At 40.1% G+C, this 15,519-nt stretch overlaps 1 protein-coding gene and 1 non-coding gene across 2 annotated transcripts in view; one reads left to right on the top strand and one right to left on the bottom strand.

Moving 5' to 3' along the window:
• RNF125 (ring finger protein 125) overlaps window positions 1-3,706 on the top strand; it is a 39,677-nt gene extending 35,971 nt beyond the window's left edge. Inside the window, exon 6 of the mRNA XM_029224295.1 lies at window positions 1,399-3,706. Coding sequence (XP_029080128.1) covers window positions 1,399-1,485 — 87 coding nt within the window. The 3' untranslated portion in view covers window positions 1,486-3,706. The remainder of the gene's footprint in view (window positions 1-1,398) is intronic.
• A 9,198-nt stretch (window positions 3,707-12,904) lies between these two features.
• Window positions 12,905-13,011, bottom strand: LOC114902330. Its single transcript, XR_003795476.1, has one exon. It is a non-coding gene; the product is annotated as a U6 spliceosomal RNA (small nuclear RNA).
• Window positions 13,012-15,519: the final 2,508 nt, after the last annotated feature.

Raw genomic sequence — 15,519 nt, 5'->3', positions numbered from 1 at the left:
GGAGCCTCTGTTTGTTCATTTGTTAAGTGAGGAGAGCAAAGTACATACTGCTTCCAGAAGCTGTTGTGGGAATTAAATGAGATAATGCATGTAGAGTGATTTGCAGTTAGGGCACGGATGTTAGGCAAACTGGAGATGGGGAGAGGGTAAATGGGAATATCAGGACCACTTGAAGAATCAAACAAACCACACTACAGAGGCTTCATATTGTTTCCTCCATCTCTCAAATAATGTCTTTTCTGGCCACCAAGGCACACAAGCCCTCAACAGAGCCATGTGTTCTCATTTTTCATAACATGTAGGGGTTCCTCTTTATCTTAGCTCCATAAGACGTTCTAAAAGCCAGGTTGATTCCATGCCTGTCTTGACTGTTCATTTTCAGTCCATTTTTCTCAAGATCATTCAAAGTATGACCCAGGGCTGGTCAGGGAGAAGCCACTTTGATGAGAATACTTTACACCCACTCAAAACCATATTCTTGGATGTGGAAGTGAGGTTGAAACAGTGTTCTTTGTTTTGAGTTTTTGTTTTCTAAACTACCAAGTACTATGCTAGGCATTTTATGCAAATTATCTCATTTTATTCCTTGTAGCAACTTCTGTGAAGTGAGTACTATATCATTATCCTTACTTAGCTATGAAATATCTGATGCTCAAAGGTTAATAAATTGCCTCAGAACAACCTGGCATTGAGTCCAAATCTTGTGCTCTGCTGTGCTTTATAGCTTTCCTTTGGATTTCATTTATTTGCTTTTATGTTTTGGAGTGGACTTCCAATAAAGATTTTATTTTATTTTTTTAGTTTATTGGCGAAGAGGAGATGGATTGTAGAGGATGGGGCTCTTAATACTTTTTGCTCTATTTATAGAATGTGCTGACCTAAAGTTTTGAATTCCATTTTGACCATAGGGAGGCAAGGAGAAAGAGCGTTTTGTTTTCAACCTTTTTTTTTTCAAAACTAGATATTCAGTAGTACTGCTGGGATTGATGAGTCCTATGGGAATGTCTTAACTTTACGTGTCTTAACTATTTCATGTCTTATCTGTGGGAATGTCTTAACTATTACATGTTTATGTGGAGCATAGCACTCTGACAGGATTCGTACTGTTGACTAAAAACTACTAGTTAGATCAGATAAAAGCTTTAAATTCCAGATCAAAACTATTTTACTATGACTGTAGCTAGTTAATTGATAGGCAGTAAAAATGAAATAGAAAATGCACAAGCCCCAAAGCAAAAGTCCTGGGTTCTATGAGTTTTTGTGGAAACTTGGACTAAATTCAGGGCTTCACTTTGCAAAATGAGGCATTGTCTTAACTCTCATCCTCCAATTTCTGAAAACTGTCATCTCTGACTGTATGTTTCTAATTATTTTTCTAATTGTTTGTCTTTATTGTAGGATTTTAATATAATTGAGGAAGCTCTTATTCAAAGGGTTTTAGACCGGTCACTTCTGGAATATGTGAATCACTCGAACACCACATAATTGTATTAAAAGAAAAGGGAAGGAGATCGTAGAATTGTACCATTTTTTTCAAGATGCTGCTTGAAGAATTGGAGGGAAACTGTCAATGTTTGATGGGCAAAAAAGTGTACAACACAGTTATATGTTTGTCCATGTTTATTGTTATACTGCATTTTAAAACTGCTTTCATTTTGGTGGTTTAGGTCTGTTTTACATTCTTGAGTTTCTCAGACACTTAACAGCAAAAAAAAGTCTCCATCAGCCATTAATATATGGAAGAGAACATAAGGCTGAGTATGTGGGTGAAGGATCTATATTTGCAAATCGGATGACATTGTGTGTAATGCTACATATTGATAACTTCCCTCATGGCTGGTCAAATAACTAATCTTTGTTCTATGGGGAGTGAAACAAAGTGTGGTCATTCAAGGAAATGTGAAACCTCTTCTAGAGTTCACGTTCTAACCGCTAATAGAATAAAAGGAATAACCTTGTATGGAGTAGGAAAGGAAAATTTTGGCAGTTGACAACATCCATTTAACAAAATTGTATAACATAATACTGTAATAAAATAAATTTCATGTTAGGAATGTATATTTAATGCTTTGACTTTGTATAACTATGCACACATAAGAATTTAGTTTTATATTTTTCAAATAGTTGTAGCTTATTATTTAGAATATTTCTATAATACAGGCAACTTCTTAAGAACCATCAGGTGATATTTACAGTAGAAGTATTCACATCCATAATTTTTAGTGGAAAATCCTAAGGGCTTTGATTTTTTTTAATTTTATCTTTTAGGAAAATTATAAAATAAACAGAAATACTGAAAACCAAACAGAAAATATATAGCTTATTACATTCTCATAAGGAAACATTCATTTAGAACTCTGCCAGTCACCTTCGATCGATGTCTTCTGTGTGTCCTGTCACAGTTAACAAACCTCTTCCTCAACCCCACAAAAGTAAACACTACATTGATTTTAATAGTACTCACTTACTTGCATTTCTTTCTTAGTTTATCCCCCAAGTGTGTCTCTACACACTAGCTTTTAATCTTTCTGGGTTCCTCCTTCTTTCTTTTCCTTAAAATTTACCTACAGAAGAACCTGGTTTTATAAATTTCCCACTGTCTGTATTTTGTTAATTGCATACTCATGGCACAATTCAGCATGTTCTTCTATCCTCTGGATATTGACACATGGATCCAGAGATCTGAGCAGACTCAGGTTCAACCTTTTGGCCAGACCATAGATCATGGTGTATTCTTTCAACAGAGGGCGCAGAATGTCTGGTTCCCTCTTTTGTGATGTCAGCTGAAATTGATACTCAATGCCTAGATCCATTGATTTGTTGTGGGTTGGAGAATATTCTATCATTTCTTTTTCATTTATTAGTTGGAACATTTTTATAAAGAGGTGTTTCCCCATATCTACTATTTGGTTAACCAGTGGTCAAGTTCATATAGGAAAGGGAAAATAAGCTTGAACTTTCCCCTTTATTTACCAAATTTTAAGATAATAAACTTGTTTTCTATCATCCTCTGTAGATCACTTTTTTTAAGTGTTGTGAACTCATGGAGTCAAACATATTTGATAGGCTTTAATCCATTTCACATATTGCCTTATTAAAGCCCCAATTGTCCTATCTTTGGTCATTGGGAGCCTTATCAAGTTGACTCTGAGTCCTTTTGACACTACTCTAGCAGTCTTTACTGGCTTCCTTGTAGTCTCGTATGACAGGCTATTCCAGGCTCAACTTGGATGTTTCCTGCCCCAGACCTGGTATCAGCCATTTCTTTTAATGAGCCTGGTTACTTTCAGTGAGAAATAGTGCTTCAGAACTGTAATTGTGACTGTTAAGTTCATTGCGGCTATATTGGTCTTTGTTTCTAGGAGAGAGCTAGGAAATATCCTTTTTTTTAAGATAAAACACTTATTCATGAGTTTATTTTGATACTTGCAAATCAAATTAAGTACTACAGGGTTTTTGCCTAATCTTTTCTATTACATTTGTGTCTTTTGTTTTTCTCTACTGAGAATCCTGGTCGTCAAGGACACAGGAATATCCCACAATTATTCGTTTCCTTCATCTACTTTATGCATGAAACAGTCTCAGAATAATAATACTAATAAACCATCACCAGTATGATAGCTGGTACAGTTAAAAATGTTTTTCATTTGTTCTCCCTAATCTCCTATTTTTTAAAGTTGTACTATATCAACATTTTCAAGGAATTCCCTGGCGGTCCAGTGGTTAGGACTCTGTGTTCTCACTGCCCAGGGCCCGGGTCTGACCCCTGAACGGGGAGAACTAAGATCCTGCAAGCCGCACGGCGTGGCCAGAACCAAAAAAAACGGGGTTTTGGGGGGGTTTTTTTTGCAGTACTCGGGCCTCTCACTGTTGTGGCCTCTCCCGTTGCAGAGCACAGGCTCCAGATGTGCAGGCTCAGCGGCCATGGCTCATGGGCCCAGCCTCTCCGTGGCACGTGGGATCTTCCCGGACCGGGGAATGAACCCGCATCCCCTGCATCGGCAGGCGGACTCTCAACCACTGCGCCACCAGGGAAGACCAAAAAAACGTTTTTTGAGAACCTATTGGTGTAACATACAATACTCTCTTCTATCCCCCATTTAGCTTAGTTCTTCAAGTACCTGTATGTTTAGTGCTTGCTACCACTCCTTATTTGATGGCTCTATTTTTCATATTTGGTTCTCTAATGACAAATCCAGGACATAGAGTAATATTTCCATCTTGAAGGCGAGCAAAGAAGCTACGAAGATGCGTGATTTCAACTCCTGAGGATAAAGTGTTACTTGGTTGTGTTTAGCTTCTTAACTGTAATCGTCTATAAACATCTTTGTTCCTTACACGTAAATGTAGTCATAGTCATGTTCCCCAAAATTTTCTATAGTAAATTATCCATTACTTCTTAAAAGCCTTGCTTACCATTTTGCCATCCACCGCAAGGTAATTAGAAAAACGTAAAGCTGGGTGAAACCTAGAAGGCCATATTTCCTCCCTTTTAGATACTAGTTTCAAGCTTGCTTTTCACAGCTGCTAACAAGTAACAACAGATTTTTAGTTTCACCACCTCTCTTCCTACAGTTTGGATGGCTCAACCAGTAAAGGAAAACCTATTGGACAACAAGGGCAAAAGGAGAGGAACTTTTAAGAGGTAATCATTAGGTTGAAAATATAGTCCCAGAAGAATAAAAGAATATATTTCTGAGTATTAGTACTCACTATCCAGAAAATAAATTTTTGTTAATTGCAAGCAACGAAAGGCATCTTTAAATCTGTAAAACTTGAAAAAAACTTCAAAACTGTATTTTGAGTAAAGCTTTAAGTCACCTGCCACTGTTGAACCTCAGTGCAGCAATTCTACATCCTGTCCCTGGATATCTCTTATGATAATTTTGCCCCCTACGGGACAAACCAGGTGCTGGCCACCTGAATTATTTTGCCTTTTGAATTATTTTGAGTTCTAAAATAGTGAAGTGCAACTATTATTCATTGTTTCACTGTGCCTTTAACCTTTTATTAAAAGGAATTTATAATTCATTGTCTTAAAAAACGAAAACCAATATTTGAAGATGTTGACTAAGCAAAAAATTTCACTCCTTTTTTTTAATAGCACCTCAAGGTGCCAATTTTTTAAGGCCTTATGAGGGAAAAACTGATCCACATATTATTCTTTAAAAGCTAAATTCTTCTAATCCTACAAAAACCTATGGAGATTTTCCTTTTACTTTTTTTTTTTTTTTTTGCGGTATGTGGGCCTCTCACTGTTGGGGCCTCTCCTGCTGCGGAGCACAGGCTCTGGATGCGCAGGCTCAGCGGCCATGGCTCACGGGCCCAGCCGCTCCGCGGCATGTGGGATCTTCCCGAACCGGGGCACGAACCCGTGTCCCCTGCATCGGCAGGCGGACTCTCAACCACTGCACCACCAGGGAAGCCCTCCTTTTACATATTTTTTTCACCCAAGTTTCTAAAACGTATATTTAGAAATTGGATTGGGAATCTACAGTGAAGATAGTTCCAGGTCAGATCTAAAAGATCCTGGCTCTAATGATGTTACTTTATTACTTTTACTGGGTGCTAAGTGTCCTTTGTTTTCAAGCGAGCTTACAACAGTTACTGAACACGTTTAACATATAATTAGTACCTTCAAGTAACATTGAAATTATTTTAAAAAGTCACTAAGAGATTCATCCTTTTATTATTCAACTGCAAAAAATAAATCTGTATAATGATCAGAAATTAAAATGTACAATTCCTTTTCTTCTGTAAATATGTGTTATTGTGAGAAATAAAGAATGGCAGGACCATTGCTTTCATTAAAATATCTACTGTGTCTGTTCTTAAACATGGTTCTTGATAATTTTTTACATCTAATACCCTTTTATGCTTTTAAACCTCATATGTTGTTTAAATTGTCATCATTCAGCAATATCTATCATGAAAATATACTTTCATTTAGGCCAGTAGTTCTCAAATGGGAGCAATTTTGCCTCCTAGGGGACACTTGACAATGTCAAGACATTTGGGGTTGTCATAACTGTGATGTGCTATTGCCCAGGATGTGGATCAAAGCCAGGAATGCTACTCAACATTGTACAATGCACAGGACAGCCCCTCACAGCAAAGGATTACCCTTCCTGTCAATAGTGATGAGGTTTAGAAACCCTGGTTTGAGTCAAGGTAAAGCTGAGCATCATGGAGTTATTATTGGCTCTGCTTCCAAGGGACTGCATTGAAATTTAAAAGGCAAGATGAAGATGAATTTTGTATGTCTTATCCCCGCTAAATACATACTAAGTTTGGGGTGGCTATAGCTGTCATATGTACACCAGTTCAGAATATACTAAAACATAGGAAAATTTTTTTGGATTTTTTCACAAGAAGAGGAACAGGCCAGAACACAGGTCTTAATAGCATGACCTCTGATGACTGTTGGCTGAGTGACATCCTAAAAGATACCGGGAACCCAGAATGGTTTGGGAAGACTTACTTTCATCACTTAGGTTAGAGTTATTGAAGTAAATACGGTAAAATGGGACTTCCCCGGTGGCACAGTGGATAAGACTCCGTACTCCCAATGCAGGGGACCCAGGTTTGATCCCTGGTCAGGGAACTAGATCTCACACGCATGCCACAACTAAGGAGCCCTAGTGCTGCAACTAAGGAGACGGTGAGCCACAACTAAGACCTCGTGCAAACAAAAATAAATAAGGTAAATATATAACAGAGGGACACCTATGTCTGAGATCCTTGGGGCTAAGAAATATTTAAGCTTTTATCTTATGTCTAGAAAAATCATCTGGCATTTTATTTTAATTTTTTTTTTTGCGGTGCACGGGCCTCTCACTGTTATGGCCTCTCCCGTTGCGGAGCACAGGCTCCGGGCACGCAGGCTCAGTGGCCATGGCTCACGGGCCTAGCTGCTCCGCGGCATGTGGGATCTTCCCGGACCGGGGCACGAACCCGTGTCCCCTGCATCGGCAGGCGGACTCTCAACCACTGCGCCAACGGGGAAGCCCTCATCTAGTATTTTAATCCTGCAGGCTTCAGAGAAGACCGTACACGGGTCTTGATTAGGGCTAATCATTGCCCCAAAGCAGCCATTTAAAAGGCCCATGGAACTTACCTGGTGGTCCAGTGGTGAAGAATCTGCCTTCCAATGCAGGGGACATCCGTTCCATCCCTCTTCAGGAAACCAAGATCCCCCATGCCGTGGGGCATCTAAGCCCGTGCTTAGCCCAAAACTACTGAGCTCGTGAGCCTCAGCGAGAGAGCCCACGTGTTGCAGCTATACAGCCCATGCGCTCTGGAGCCCAGCGCTGCAACTAGAGAGAGAAAACGCGCATGCCACAACTAGAGAGAGAAAACCCGCATGCCACAACTAGAGAGAAGCCCGCGTGAGGCAATGAAGAGCCTGCGCGCCACAATGAAAGATCCTGCATGCCTCTATGAAGATCCCATGTGCTGCTGCAACTAACACACAGCACAGCCAAAAAATAAAATTAATTAATTAATTAAATGTTTAAATAAATAAATAAAAATAAAAGGCCCAGTGGGGACTTCCCTGGTTGTCCAGTGGTTAAGACTCCACGCTTCCATTGCAGGGGCCACGGGTTCGATCCCTGGTCAGGGAACTAAATCCTGCATGCCATGTGGTACAGCCAAAAAAAAAAAAAAAAGGGCCCAGTGAAGGTGAAACAGAGATTCGTCAAGATAGATTAGGTCATGCTTCGATTACAAACAACCCCCAAATCTCAGCACTCACCCAACGTCTACTGTGGATCTTGGCTCTTCTCCAGGCAGCTGTTCTCCAACCTCAGAATTCCGCCTTACTTTGATCTCATAGCATTTGTATATGACCATGTGCCTCTCCAGCCACCCCTCACCACAACAGACTGGAGAATAGGTTACAGAGGTCATTTCCACTCACATTTCATTGGCCAAGGAAAGTAATGGCCACACGTAATTTCAAGGCATTGGAGAAGTGCAATTTCAGGTAGAAGAGAACTGGATATTGGGATATAAATGCCAACCATGGAGGTACAAGCCGAGAAGAGCTGACAGAGAAGCAGAGGTCCATAGGGGAAAAATCTTAAAAACATCTTTGAAAAGGAGGGGTGAAAGTCAAAATGAGACTGGGTTTTTTAAAAACAGGAAATAATATTCTTTTTTGCCATGGTAATTTTTTCATCAATTTTATTCACAATTGGGGATCAGTTTACCAAATGAAAAACCTGTCCATTTCTCATTTTTCTTATTTATTAAAAGAAACACCAAGTGCATGCTCAGTCTTTACCACTGTATTTTCTCAGTATACTTGTGTACCTTCATCAGAACCACTTGGGTTACTTGGTATAACTGCATTTTTCTCAGCGCTCCCCAGATGTACAGAATTAGAATGTCTGAAATTCTGATGGATTCATCAGTAAGTCATCAAAATACATTCAGATCTATCAATTTCTCACTATCTCCACGATTACAATTTTAATCTAAACCATCATCATCTGTTTCCTGGATCCCTGTAGTAAACGTCCGGTTGGCCTCCCTCCACTTATGGCAGTATGGACCATTATCCATAGAGCAGTCAGAGAGATCTTCAAAAGCATAAATCTGATCATGCTCCCACCCCCTTCCCACTGCTTAAAATGCACCAAGGGCTTCCCATTGTTACTTGAATAAAATCTAAATGCCTTTCCATTCCCTTCCAAAGTTCCTCATGATCTGGCCTCTGCCTATCCTTCCAATTTCATCTCTACTCTCTCCTTTAATCCCTACATTTCAGCCACACTCGTCTTTAGGTTAAGCACACCAAAATTAGTGGTTCCTGCACCTTGGCACTTTCTATTCCTTCTGTTTGAAAAGCCCTTTCCCAGAGTTTGACATGGCTGCCTTCTAATCTTTAACTCCCAGATCAAATGTCATCTTCTCATAAAGGATTTTTCTCATAATTCTAGCCAAAGTCAGCAGATTTTGTTATTGGTGAGGGCCCTCTTTCTGACTTGTTGATGGCCACCTTCTTGCTGAATCCTCCTGGCAGAGACAGTGAGCTCTGGTCTCTTCCTCTTCTTATAACAGTAGTAATCTGCTCAGGACCCCATCTAAACCTAATTACCCTCAAAGGTCCACCTCCAAATACCATCACATAAGGGGTTAGGGCTTCAGCATGAATTTTGGGGGACACAAACATTCAGCCCATAACAATAAGTATGCAATAATATAAATATAAATAAGAATAGAGAGAAATAGCTAGTAAAACACACATATAAAACATGCAAATACAGTAATTAAAGCTATTAATTTGAACTCTATAGTGATGTATTATTTTTCTATCTTAACACAATGTCTGACATAGTGTAAGCTCTCAGTAAATATTTTTTGAATCAGTCTATTAGCAAATTTCTCAACTGATGGTCCCCCATGCAAAGAGGATGTGGAGGAACTGGCACACTGGGATGGTGTTGGTGGTAGAATTTACACATTACAAAGCAATTTGGTAGTGGCATCTTACCTCTCCTTATAATAAATTTCATAATTTCTCTGAGAAGACTTCTTTGAGCTATCCAAGCAGAGTCAATCACACCATCCTTTATATCACTAGACCACACTATCTCTGGACCACACCTCCATTGCTATAGATACCACATTATATTTCTTTGTTTATATGACTGATACTCATGAGATTGGGCATTCCTTAAGGGCGAGGGTTACATTTACAGGACCTTACTAGAAACTCAATACATGTATCTTAGTTTGCTAGGGCTGCCATAACATAACATCATACACTGGGTGGCTTAGACAGAAATTTATTTTCTCACAGTTCCGGAGGCTGGAAAGTCTGCCATCAAGGACCTTCAGGGTTCAGTTTCTGGTGACGGCTCTCTTCCTGGCTTACAGACAGTCACATTCTCACTGTGTCCTCACATGGCAGAGAGAGTGAGCAAGAGATCAAGCATTCTAGTGTCTCTTCTTATAAAGGCACCAATCCTGTCATGAGAGCACCACCTTCATGACCTCATCTAACCCTCATTACCTCCGAAATGTCCTGTCTACAAATACCATTACATTGGGGATTAGGGTTTCAACATATGCATTTGAGCGGGACAGAAAATCAGGCCATAACAATATGTTTGTTGAACGGAAAAATGAGTGGTTGACAAGTGGATCAGAATACTCATGTTAGCTCCTCAGTATATCCTTTCCTCACTAATAAAGTCTATATGGAGAGCAAAATTATAGTAAAAAGAGCAACTTTATGTCTGAATTTGCTCATTACTATTTCCCCAGAACTTAGCACAGTGCATCTATGGGCACTCAATAAATACCTGATGAATAAATTAGTGAATAAATTGTAGTTTGAGAAACATAGGCAAGATGTTCTTAACGAATAAAGTCTTCAAGCCAGATGCAGCTCTTCTTTTTAGAGATAGACTTGTCAAGTGAGCCAAACTACTAGGCAGCTTCTCTCCTAGACAGAGTTTTAAAGCAGTGAGCAGTCCAGTAACATAGCTCCTACAGGACAAGCAGTATTATTTCACGTTCATTCGGTGATATTAGAGGTATTGCACTAATTCTGAAGGACAACTGTACATTGTATTTTACAGTTGCTGAGTTTAACTTGCTCCAGATTATACAGTGTAGTAATTTGCTGCAGAGTTACTGTAGACAACTAAATAAAACCCAGGTAATCAGATAAAATGAAGGAAATGTTTAGTTCTTATATCCACTATATTTTGATATGCCTCTAAATGTATTTCACTTTGTCCCCTTGACACATCCTTAATACATGCAAGAAGGTCAAAGTCTTATGTGTAAAATCATACTATGCTTTGACAGTATTTCAAGAGCGTGTTCTCCAGAAATTTCAGTCTCAAGGCTTTTTGATTTTAAAACTACCTTAGAGGGATTCCCTAGCAGTTCAGTGGTTAAGACTCTGCACTTCCATTGCAGGGGGCACGGGTTCAATCCCTGGTTGGGGAATTAAGAAACTGCAAGCCACGTGGCACGGCCAAAAATTTGTAACGAAATTTTTTTTCCTAAAGTAGTCACACTCTTAGAAACAGAAAATAGAATGGTTGTTGCCAGGGGGCAGAGGGAGGGTGAAAAGAGGAATTATTCAATGGATATAGAGTTTCAGTTTTGCAAGATGAAAAAGTTCTAGATACCTGTTGCATAGCATTAACAAGGTACATATAGTTAACACTACTGAATCGTACAGTTTAAGATGGTTAAAATGGAAAAATTTTTTAATTTATTTATTTTTAAAATTATTTATTTATTTTTGGCTGCATAGGGTCTTCGTTGCTGCACGCGGGCTTTCTCTAGTTGCGGCAAGTGGGGGCTACTCTTCGTTGCATTGCACAGTCTTCTCATTGTGGTGGCTTCTCTTGTTGCAGAGCATGGGCTCTAGGCACGTGGGTTTCATTAGTTGTAGCACACGGGCTCGGTAGCTGTGGTGCATGGGCTTAGTTGCTCCATGGCATGTGGGATCTTCCTGGAGCAGGTCTCAAACCCATGTCTCCTGCATTGGCAGGCGGATTCTTAACCACTGCTCCACCAGGGAAGCCCAAAATGGAAAATTTTATGCTTCTTTTTTTTAACCACAGTAAACAAACAAACAAACAAAATTGGTATGTGGGTAAACCAAATACCAATTTATATGCCAAATATATAGTTCCATGCCTCCCAGTTTGGGAAATTACAATTGTTGGTGAAATTTAGGAAAGAAGTATCATGTCACTGGTGAAGCCCTTGAGGTTTCAAAAATAAAGTATTTAAATATAGAGACTGAACAATGCTTCTCCCTGTTGCTTTTGTTTCCCCACCCCCAGGTCTCTCTCCAGACTTCTGATGAAACTTAGAGCACACAGCTTTGTTTGCTTGTTTTTTCCCCCATTTGCAGTTGTACATTCTCTTAGATATTTACTGATTTGAGTTGCCAGTCTGAGTTAGCATCACTTCTTTATAGGAATATTGATGGAACTCTTAGGACGAGAAGGCAGTTCTTGTTTTTGTTATGGGTACTGTTGAAACGGAGCAGGATCCTGTGGGACCCTCCCAGGTACAATAGCCTTTCTGTGTCTCCCCATTTCTCGTTTGTAGGAAAAAGACTTCAGCCTCTTAGACCTGCTTTGAGTTCCAAAGGGCAGATTCAAACTGTTACTAATCAGGGAAATGAGGGAATGCAGAAACAAAGGAAAAGCAGTCAGAAAGAATAGTGCAGCCATGGGGCAGAGTTCTGGTTCCTCCTGGGGGGGATATGCATAGCAGTCTGGTATATATCTCTGAGCTCTTCTACAGAAACTAAGGCCCCCATTCAGTGTGGAGGATGGTAACTTCAGGCTGGGCACAAGCATGTGGACACCAGAATGATTGGAGCCAGAAGGCTGATAATTGGGATTCCTGGAACGCCACCCTGTTACCTTACCACCAACCAATCAGAAGAAAGTCATACACCCTGCCGCCCTCCCCCCAAATTTTGCCAATAAAAACTCTTCCCCAAAAACCATAAGGGAGTTTGGGCTTTCTGAGCACGAGCTGTCCGTCTCCTTGCTTGGCTCTGCAACAAACCTTTCTCTGCTCCAAACTCTGATGTTTTTGCTTGTTTGGTCTCACTGTGCACCAGGCACAGGAATTTGGGTTTGACAACACTGTTGTTGTTGTTTTTCACACTAAATATCCTGAGCTTAAATAATTTCGCCTTTGGGGACCACCAGGAGGGAAGAGTTTGCCTGAAGCAAACTAGAGGACAGACTTCCAGCAAGTTCCAACAGCATGGTACCACAGTGACTTCTCTGCCATCCTGTGAGCCACAGCTGGGCCCTTCTCCAGCAAGGTCTGGACAAGGGTCTGGAGGTGGAGGTAGAGTCCTTCTTTGGGTACTCTATCTCAACCCTGTATTATTATTTTTTTTCTTTTAAATACGGAATGCATCATGAATTCAAGTGTCATCCTTGCACAGGGGCCATGCTAATCTTCTCTGTATTGTTCTGATTTTAGTACATGTGCTGCTGAAGCAAGCACTCAACTCTATATTCTTTAGAGTTCTCTTTTTTTACTTTAATTTTTGTTGGCATATATTTGATTTAGCATGTGGTGTTAGTTTCAGGGGTACAGTAAAGTGAATCAGTTATACATATACATATGTCCACTCTTTTTTAGCTTCTTTTCCCATATAGACCATTACAGAGTACTGAGCAGAGTTCCCTGTGCTATACAGTAGGTCCGTATTAGTTTTCTATTTTACCTATAGTAGTGTGTATATGTCAATCCCGATCTCCCAATTTATCCCCTCCCCCTTTACTTCTCATGTTAATCCCCTAGTAGAGTTAAAAATTCTTCATATTAAACTTTCTCTGTTCAAATAATTGTTGGTTCAAATCTCTTTCCTGATTGGACCCAGACTGAAAATCAGATACTGTTACATTTTCCTGAGTACCTTCAATAAAGTACAACAAGAAATTTGCATGCTCTTATTGAGACTTTCCTGGATGCAGGTAGAGAAAGAGAAGAATTGGAAAGTGAGAATGCTGAGGTCCAACTCAAGAAAGTAGTCATCTGCTGGACCAAAGTGAAGAGCTCAAGTTCCCTGATTCACTTCCCTTCCTGTGCGTAAGATTACAGCGTTGACTGAGAAAGGGTGAGATCCTGGCCACTGGGGAGGAATGAATGGAGGATTGGGGGTACCCTGCCTTGCTGAGCTGTACCACAGTGCCACACACTTGCTCCCCTCCTGACAAACAGGATGGCAATGCCATGGCAAAGTATATTGGACTGGAATTCAGTCTGGGGGGTAGAGTGATATTCTAGAAGACAGAGAGCAAGAGTTCTCTGCCAGCCCAGCCAGTTTCTCCATCTACACTGTCCTAAGACAAAGTTTGTCAAACAGAGTGCCCTGGATATGTGTTATCCCCAGAGTTGCTGCTAACAAATAGAAAATCTGAGGGTCGCCCTGTCTTGTCTTCAATTTAGCAGCCCCATGACCTGACACATTTTTTGGTGTTTACTGTGAGGAAGTTCCCCTAAAATGAAACTGATAAATAGATGACTACAGTTTTATCAGAAATGTAGCACCAGCAGAAACCCAACCTGTGACAGGCCTGTGATTCATTAAAATCAACAGGGCAGCATTTACCAAAATTCATCAAACTAGATGATCAAAGTAGGTGCATTTTATCATACATAAATTAATACTTCAATAAAGCTGATTTTTAAAAATAAATAAAAAGTAAAAATAAAATCAATAAGGCAGAATGTCCTAATTCCTTAGAGTCTCAAGAAGAGTCTCATTTTGGTACCCCAATACTTTAACAAAAAAATGAATTGCAAATGAGATAGACGCCTTCCTTCTCCTTAGACAGGCTAGTCTATGCTAATGTCCTTTTAGGTGTTCCCCTGGCAACAGTAATTATCCCAGCAGGTAATATCAGAGAGCCAGATTCATTGACAACGGGATTCTCACCACTCTCAAGTCAACCATGAGACTCAGTTGTTCTCTGCTTTGCTTCATTAACTCTGTCCAACAGCAGACGGTACATATTCTATGGTTCCTTCTCCTTTCTCCACGTTCTAAATGGAAATTCTTATTGTAGTTGTATTTGTTTTGCATTGTGGCACATGAGAGGTGGTTGATAGGGATTACATTTATGATTTAGCCTAAGACTGCAGGATGGGACTTCCCTGGTGGTCCAGTGGGTAAGACTCCAAACTCCCAATGCAGGGGACCCAGGTTCGATCCCTGGTTGGGGAACTAGATCCCACGTGCATGCCTCAACTAAAACCTGGCACAACCTAAATAAATAAATAAATATTTAAAAAAATTCATTACCATATGCAGAGAGTGAGAAAGCAAATGTGGCAAAATATTGATTTTTAAAAAAACAACACTGCAGGATGATGAGATATTAAAACTGGACCAGCGGAATTCCGTGGCCATCCAGTGGTTGGGACTCTGAGCTTTCACTGCCAAGCACACGAGTTCAATCCCTGGTGGAGGAACTGAAATCCCACAAGCCATGGGGCACGGCCAAAACAAACAAACAAAAGCAAACAAACAAAACTGGACTAGATTAAGACTCAACTAAAGGAAGAAGTAAGAGATATTGCACTGGAAAAAATAGTAGTCTTGTGACATTGCCTCTAGAAGCACAGCTGGAAGGGGCTTTAGATTGTCTCCTTTTGAGGAAGTACAAATGCATATGTATTGAGGGGGAAATGGCTGGAATAATTAACTTTAAGAACAGAAAGAAGAGTGGTTATGTTCTGAACTGTTCTTCTAGTTCCCTAAAAATTAGGCTTTGTTTGCTTTTAAAAACTGGTGTGAAGCTTTTGCCTCCACTGTTATACTAGAACTAATCTTGTAATAGTTGCCTTTGTCCTGGCTGTGAGCCCAGAACCGAACAATGCACAGAAGATGTCAATAAATGTGTGAAGTAAATGAAAGCAAAAAAGGAAAAAGAAAAAGGGAGGAGGAGGAAGGGAGAAGGTGGGTAGGAGGACAAAGGACGGGGAGAGGGATCTTTTTCTTCTATA

This window comes from Monodon monoceros, unplaced genomic scaffold (genome assembly GCF_005190385.1).
Source record: "Monodon monoceros isolate NGI ecotype Baffin Bay Population unplaced genomic scaffold, NGI_Narwhal_1 Super_Scaffold_1, whole genome shotgun sequence".
Taxonomy (NCBI): Eukaryota; Metazoa; Chordata; class Mammalia; order Artiodactyla; family Monodontidae; genus Monodon; species Monodon monoceros.
This window is presented reverse-complemented; position numbering and strand designations above follow the sequence as displayed.